The sequence below is a fragment of the Microtus ochrogaster genome, linkage group LG1 (genome assembly GCF_000317375.1).
Source record: "Microtus ochrogaster isolate Prairie Vole_2 linkage group LG1, MicOch1.0, whole genome shotgun sequence".
Taxonomy (NCBI): domain Eukaryota; kingdom Metazoa; phylum Chordata; class Mammalia; order Rodentia; family Cricetidae; genus Microtus; species Microtus ochrogaster.
The window spans coordinates 7,055,253-7,061,841 of record NC_022027.1 but is presented as its reverse complement, the minus strand read 5'-3'; the positions used below and the strand labels follow the sequence as shown (position 1 = coordinate 7,061,841).

At 49.2% G+C, this 6,589-nt stretch overlaps 1 protein-coding gene across 1 annotated transcript in view; it reads right to left on the bottom strand.

Annotated features, from left to right (window-relative positions):
* Positions 1-6,589, bottom strand: part of LOC101995761 (adenylate cyclase type 1) — an 86,537-nt gene that overhangs the window by 7,281 nt on the left and 72,667 nt on the right. Inside the window, exons 15-16 of the mRNA XM_005359221.2 lie at positions 4,858-4,972; positions 2,011-2,135 (exon numbers count right to left, since the gene is read on the bottom strand). Of these exons, the coding sequence (XP_005359278.1) occupies positions 2,011-2,135; positions 4,858-4,972 (240 nt within the window). The remainder of the gene's footprint in view (positions 1-2,010; positions 2,136-4,857; positions 4,973-6,589) is intronic.

Here is a 6,589-nt window from a genome sequence, read left to right as displayed (position 1 = left end):
GGAGGACTGTGGACAAGGAGGACTGTGGGCAAGGAGGACTGGGACCCAGATGATTACATTATGAGTCATAAATAAAATACTCAATACAGGATTTAGCGTTCATCCTGCTGGAGTTTGGTTCTGCTTTGGTACAACTGTTTCTAGCTATGCCCTGGCGGCTCTTGCATTTTAGAAGAGGCATGTTTAGAAGTGTCAGTATATGCTGGAAGAATGTAACTTTTTAAATTTGATGTTTGGACTTTTACAGTGTTATCGTTGTTGTTACTAACGACTATGGAGAATCTCTATTTTGGCTGGAACAGACTTTAAGATCGTCTTGAGCCTATGGGACCAAGGAGTGGAAGTTTATGACTTAAAAGGGGTTTGTATGTGAGCCTCGAGTTCCCAAGGGATACTGGTAGTGGGGTGTTTAGTTAGCGTTGTCAACTGGACAGAGTCTAGAACCCCTTGGGAAGAGGGTCTCTGGGAACTGCCTGGAAGGGGGCTGTTTTGGTATGGGAAGACCTGTCTCAATTGTGGGTGGAGCCTGGGCTAAGCTTTCCAAGCCCTGGCATGCGTGCATCATCGCTCTTGTGACTGCAGCACATAATGCCAGCAAGTTCCCACTGGCCTGACTTCTGTCATGACAGACCGTACTAGAACAACTCTGAGCTAAGATAAACCCTTTCTCCACTGAATTGCTCTCACCAGGACATTTTACACAAAAGGCAGAAAGCCTCCCTTGGGAACGGCTGGTCCGGGGAAGTTGATGCAGCGTGTAAGCACACTCTCCCGGGTGACCACAGACCACATGTCCTAGACAGGACAGCAGGGGCAGCTGCGCCACTATAAGGATGCACAAAGTTTTGCACGTCAATGGTGAAGACAGTGCATTTTGTGTGTATTTTACCACAATAAAAGAAATCTGAAAAAAATTAAAGAAATGTCATCAATACAAAAATGCAGAGCCACTAAGGAGCACTGGAACTTGGTGCTGGAACTAGAAACTGGGGCACACGCTTGTACCCCACAGTGCTTTGGGATGATGGGAGACTTTCTGGCAAGTTGAAGGATCAGCACCCAGTAGGGCACTACACCATAATAACCACGGAGTCGGAAAACCCTGCTGTGACAGCAGCCTAGCCACAGCAGGGGACCTGCACTATCTCTCAGCTGTCCTGTGTTCATGCCCTGTTCCTACAGGTCCTGAACCCAGGGGAAATGCACCAGAATAATAACCCCAGAAGGCTGCAGTTCTCTAGTGGATGGTAGGAGGCCAGGGCACCCTTTATAGGTCCCATGCAACCCACAGGACTACATCTAAATGACAGCTCTCGTGTTATTCTAGGGGCAAATACCAAAAGCTGGACCGTCCCCCACACCAATGAGGACCAGATGCCCGCCTTTCGGTGGCTCCTAGAAGATAGAGCCGCTGAGTCTCGTCCTATCTGGGAGAAGCTCCTCAGGAGCAATGGGCATGTTCACCATCCTGCTCTCCAAACACGAGAGACATCTCTTCCCCACTATGCTCCTACAACAGCTGAGTAGTGACCCTGGTATTTTTGCTTATTTGGTTTTTGCTTTTGAGACAGCATCTCACTCTAAAGCTCTGGCTGTCCAGGAACTCACTTTGTAGACCAGGCTGGCCTCAAACTCACAGAGACCCACCTTTCTTTGCCTCCTGAGTGCTGGAATTAAAGGTATGTGCCACCAAGTCCAGGTGTGACCAGGGGTTTGAACAAGGAAGAGCAACTGAGAAGCCAGGCTGTCAGGTCACTTAGTGACCCCTGATTCACTGTGATTTGCTCACTCAGAAGTGGCCTAAAGGAAGCGTGGAAAAATCAAACAGCAAAAGCAATCTGCCAACCTTAAGAGTGTTGTCCAGGCTCCCAGAAGACACTAAGACACTCAGCTCAATCTGCCCTGCCACTTACTGATCACCAACCCAAGGCTCACCTTGGATCCCTAATGCCTCAATTCCCTCACTTGCTGGACGGATTCCCGTATCTTTGGGATTTCTGGGTGATTTACCTGGATTCTGCCCTGGACCCCAGTGCTGTCCATCCGACTGGCCACGTTGACTGTGTTCCCCCAGATGTCGTACTGGGGCCTGCGAGCGCCGATCACTCCAGCCACCACAGGGCCAACGTTGATGCCTGGAAAACAGTCACAGAATGGCCTGTGGGCAGCTGGAAAAGTGTGACTGGACAGCCTGTGTGCTGCCACTGTTCCTGGAGAGAAGGCACGCGCCCTTCAGTATCAGTGTGAGGGCCATGTAGAGCCAGGTCCCTCTCTAAAGGAGCCTCCAGCCTAACACAGGTGGCAGCAGTCCAAATCAACCAATCATACCAGCCCAGGTCTCCCCAGTGGGCAGCCCACTCAGCATTAGTGACCATACCTGCAGCAGCACTGGCCTGGATGCAGGAGAAACCAGAAGAGGTAAGATCAATGCTTAAAAGGCTTTACTAATAAATTTACTTAAAAGGTGAGTACTGTGTGAACTGGCTCCTTAGAAAGGAAGTGTTGGTGCTTCAGTTGAAGCTTAGGGTTGCCGAGAAAGTTTCTGTTCACCGTTGGTCACCAAGACTGACCTCTAATTAGGCTCCATCCCCATAGCAAAAGGGGACCAGCCCAACCTACAACCACCCCACATCAAACAGCATTTAGGGCAGCTCAAGGGTGCAGAGTCACAGCCCTGGTTAAGCACTGGTCTGCCTTTAAATCCCCTGTGTTCTCATCAGGAAAAGCCTAGTTCTGCCCCAAGTGGGCAAGATGAGCCAGCATAGAACAAAGAAAGAATTCCGGCAGTATCTTTGCTGTGTAAATCTCCCATCTGCCCGAATGGCCAGACTTACAATCTCCTGTCTCAGTGTAACTGGGGGCCAGGATCTGGAAGAGACTGGGAGATGGCAGCACACACACAATGATGAGCCCTAAGTCTCTATAGCTTAGGGAAAAAGTCTTTGGTTCATCACTAGCTGCTCTCTGGGCATTAGCCAGAGCTGGACATGTTATCAGTAAAGATCTTAGTTTTCCTGAGTGAGTGGAGTGGATTCTCCCTAGGACATATTTCTGCATCACTGTCACTTTGTCCCTTGTGCAAAGTCCTGTTCTTGGAGCCACCAGGAACTCTAGCTCAACAGCCTTGATGATCACAGTGTTCCTTGCCTCCAGGCACATCTCCTCTGCCCCCCAAAGTAGCTGCAGATTCCAAGGATACTGCTCAGAATGAGGGTCCTAGCACCAAGTACAAATTCAGATGTCCAGGGAGGAGAGCATGAACCCCGTTTCACCCCGTTTCCTTCCACAGGTCGGGGTCCAACTGGCCTCAGGGATCTGGACAGCTCTTCAGCATCCCCTCTGGTCCAGGTACACTCAAGTCTGGGTTACCATTTGTGAGAACTTTGACAAAGTGTTCACCTTCTCTGCATGGGTTTCTTTCCATGTAAATGCCCTGTGCCATCCTGTCCTGGTGCACCCTTAGTGGGACATCTGGCACACTCTCATGACAGCCTACAAATGGGGTCTGCGTAGATGCCACTTCCTGCCTGTCTATCTGGGCATGTGAAGCAATGTTCCTGAACTTCTTCTAAAGTCACAGACATGGAGGCTCATGGGTAACCCAGGGAGGACACCTGAGGACTACTTGGTAAATGGCTGATAGGATTCTAGGAGCTACCTTTGTGAAACCCATAGCCAGGTAGGGGAGCCAGGGCAGGGACTAGCCAGCTGGGAAGTAGAGCCATAAGGGACTAGCATCCAATCTCGTTACGCAAACAACCCAGGCACCAGGGGCAGGCCCAGAGGAATCTCCAGCAGATCCAGTCTGTGCCTTGTTACATTAGCACTGGCATTGATCAGAGCCTGGGGCCCAGGAGGAGACTGGCCACTAGGAAAGAGGCCAGGGCTGCTCTGCCCCTGTCCTCAGGGGACACCATGTTGAAACAGCTTGCTTCTAAGGGCGCCGACACAACACCTGCTGTGAAACCATTCACCTCCCATCACCCTTGCACCCAAGCACAGACCAGATGGCTTAAAAAGCCATGTTTAAGGCTACTGGACATTTGCATAGCGGAGTGGCCATAAACCTCCAGTTAACTGTATCCCAAACAAGACAGGAATAAGGGGGGTATGGGATACAAAGAGACAGAAAGGGAAGAAGAGAAATTATCCACCTCTAACTCAACTGGACTCCACATGAGGAAGAATTGATCTGACAGTCTACATTTAGGTAAAAGCTGAATTTCTATTTTCTTTTTTAAAAATCTATTTTAAGATTTATGTATTTTATGTATATGAGTGTTCTGTCTGTATGTATGACTTTATGCCAGAAGAGGGCATCAGATCCCAGTATAGAGGGCTGTGAGCCACCATGTGGTTGCTGGGAATTGAACCTAGGACCTCTGGAAAAGCAGTCAGTGCTCTTACCTACTGAGCCAACTCTCCAGCCCCCAAAGCACGATTTCTAATAGGGTTTTGTAAACATGAGAAAAGGTCCTGGGTATCAAACAAGGACTCTCACGTCACAAACAAGGAGCAGCTGCCCGGCCCTGCTGCTGGCCTTCCTCCAAAACCTCTTAGCCAGCCTTAGCCAGTGACCAGGGTGGTGACAGCCTGTCCCCAGGTGACCAAGGATACAGAGGTACCTCTGAATGGCTGCAGCAGTGAATGAAGGGGCTTACTGTGTCCCTTGGGCTGCACAATGAATCCTTACTCCTAAACTCCTTTCTGCAGCACTGCACTGCCCCAGGTCACCTTCAGAGACGATGCTGTCCCCATGTGCCCCTGACCAGCAAGACCCATCTCTTGGGATCCCACAGGCCGACTCTGCCCCCAGCATCTTCCATCAGTGCCAGGGATGAGCCCAGAGTCACCTACCAACTCGGAGAACAAAGTCGTTGTAGGACTGGTAGTTGATTTCATCCAGGACGTCAAACATATCAATGGCAAAGTCTGCCAGTGTGCTCAGGTGGGAAGAGATGGACTTCTTAGCCTAGGTGTGAAAAGAGAACAGTAGTGTGCGGAGTGCCAAGACAGGAGGGGTCAGGGATTGCCTGGACAGGTCCTGGGACTGGGATTTAATTCCTACAAAGCAGCACTCCTGGAAATAGCAGGTACTCTTGCTATTTGGCCTGGGACACATTGATCCTCTTATTCTACGGGTAGAAAGCTCAGGATATTGCTCAAACTATGGCTTCTGACGGACACAGGCAGAAACCACCCAAAGTCATACTCATCCTAATCATGCCCCTCTGGAGGTATGGGAAACAGCTTCTCGGACCAGGATATCAGGTGCCCGGATGCCTACTTGGGCAGTGCTATCAATACGTATTACAGATAAACTAAACAAAGACCAGAGGCATACGTCCGTCAGGGAGGGGCACCGGTTCCCTTCCTAGAGACCGAAGCTGCAACTGTCATCTGTGTGGATGTGATTGGTGAACCAAGTCCCTTCATTTGTCAGACAGTGACGGCCAGGAAGGTTTTTAATCTGTATTTCTCCAGGAGACTCATTGTCCTCAACATCAGGGAACTAACATTCTTTTTTTGTTTTTTATTTTGATTTTTTTTTTAAATACAGGGTTTCTCTGTAGCTTTGGTGCCTGTCGTCTTGGAACTAGCTCTTGTAGACCAGGATGGCCTCAAACTCACAGAGATCCACCTGCCTCTACCTCCTGAGTGCTGGGATTAAAGGCGTGCACCACCACCGCCCAGCGGAACTAACGTTCTTAAAACAAAATTGAACATGCTTTATTTTTCAAAGAACTTTGGTTTATATGCAACTGAGCAGATGACGGAGTCTCCCTGTAGTAATCTCCTCTGCACACAACTGGCTGTTGCTAAATACCTGCATCCCAGCAGCCAGCGGCACCTCTGTTACAGTCAGCGAGACACTACTGGCCTATTCCCACCGTCTTACCGCTACAGTTAATGTCAGAGCTCACCCTTGATACTGTATACTCTGCAGGTTTGAGGAAAGTATAATGTCATGCAGCCACCAGTGTCACGCAATAGCTGCCCTCAACATCCCCTGTGCTCTGCTGAGCAGGTCCTCCTTCCACCCCATACCCAGAAGCCACGAATTCTGTCTCTGTAGTGATGTCTCTTTCAGGCAGGACCACAAGTACCTTAAGGTCACACTCTGTCTCTTTGCCACCTGCACACTTCTATTTTATGACAGTAGTATTTAATTTTATGGACATGTCAGACATTCTTTATCTATTCGCCTAATGAAGGGAATTTTGTTTGCTTCCAGTGTTTTAGTGGTTATGACTAATTATGTACAGATGTCGTGTGGATGTGGGTTTGCATCTCATTTTGGTAAGTACCAAGGACTGCAATTGTCGGGGTGTATGGGCAGTGGGAACAGCCTAATTGGCTTTGGAAAGAGCTGCCAAATTGTCTCCACAGTGGCTAGAACATTTTGCATTCCCACCATTAAGGAGCGAGAGTTCCTGCTGTCCGTCATCCTTCCCGTCTCTTGGTGGTATCAGTGTTCTGGATTTTGGCTGTTTCAATAGTCAGTACAGTTCTAGGCCAATGCTTTAATCTCCTCCCTAAGAACTCAGGCTATGGACATCTTCTCATGTGCTTCCTGTCTCTAACACAG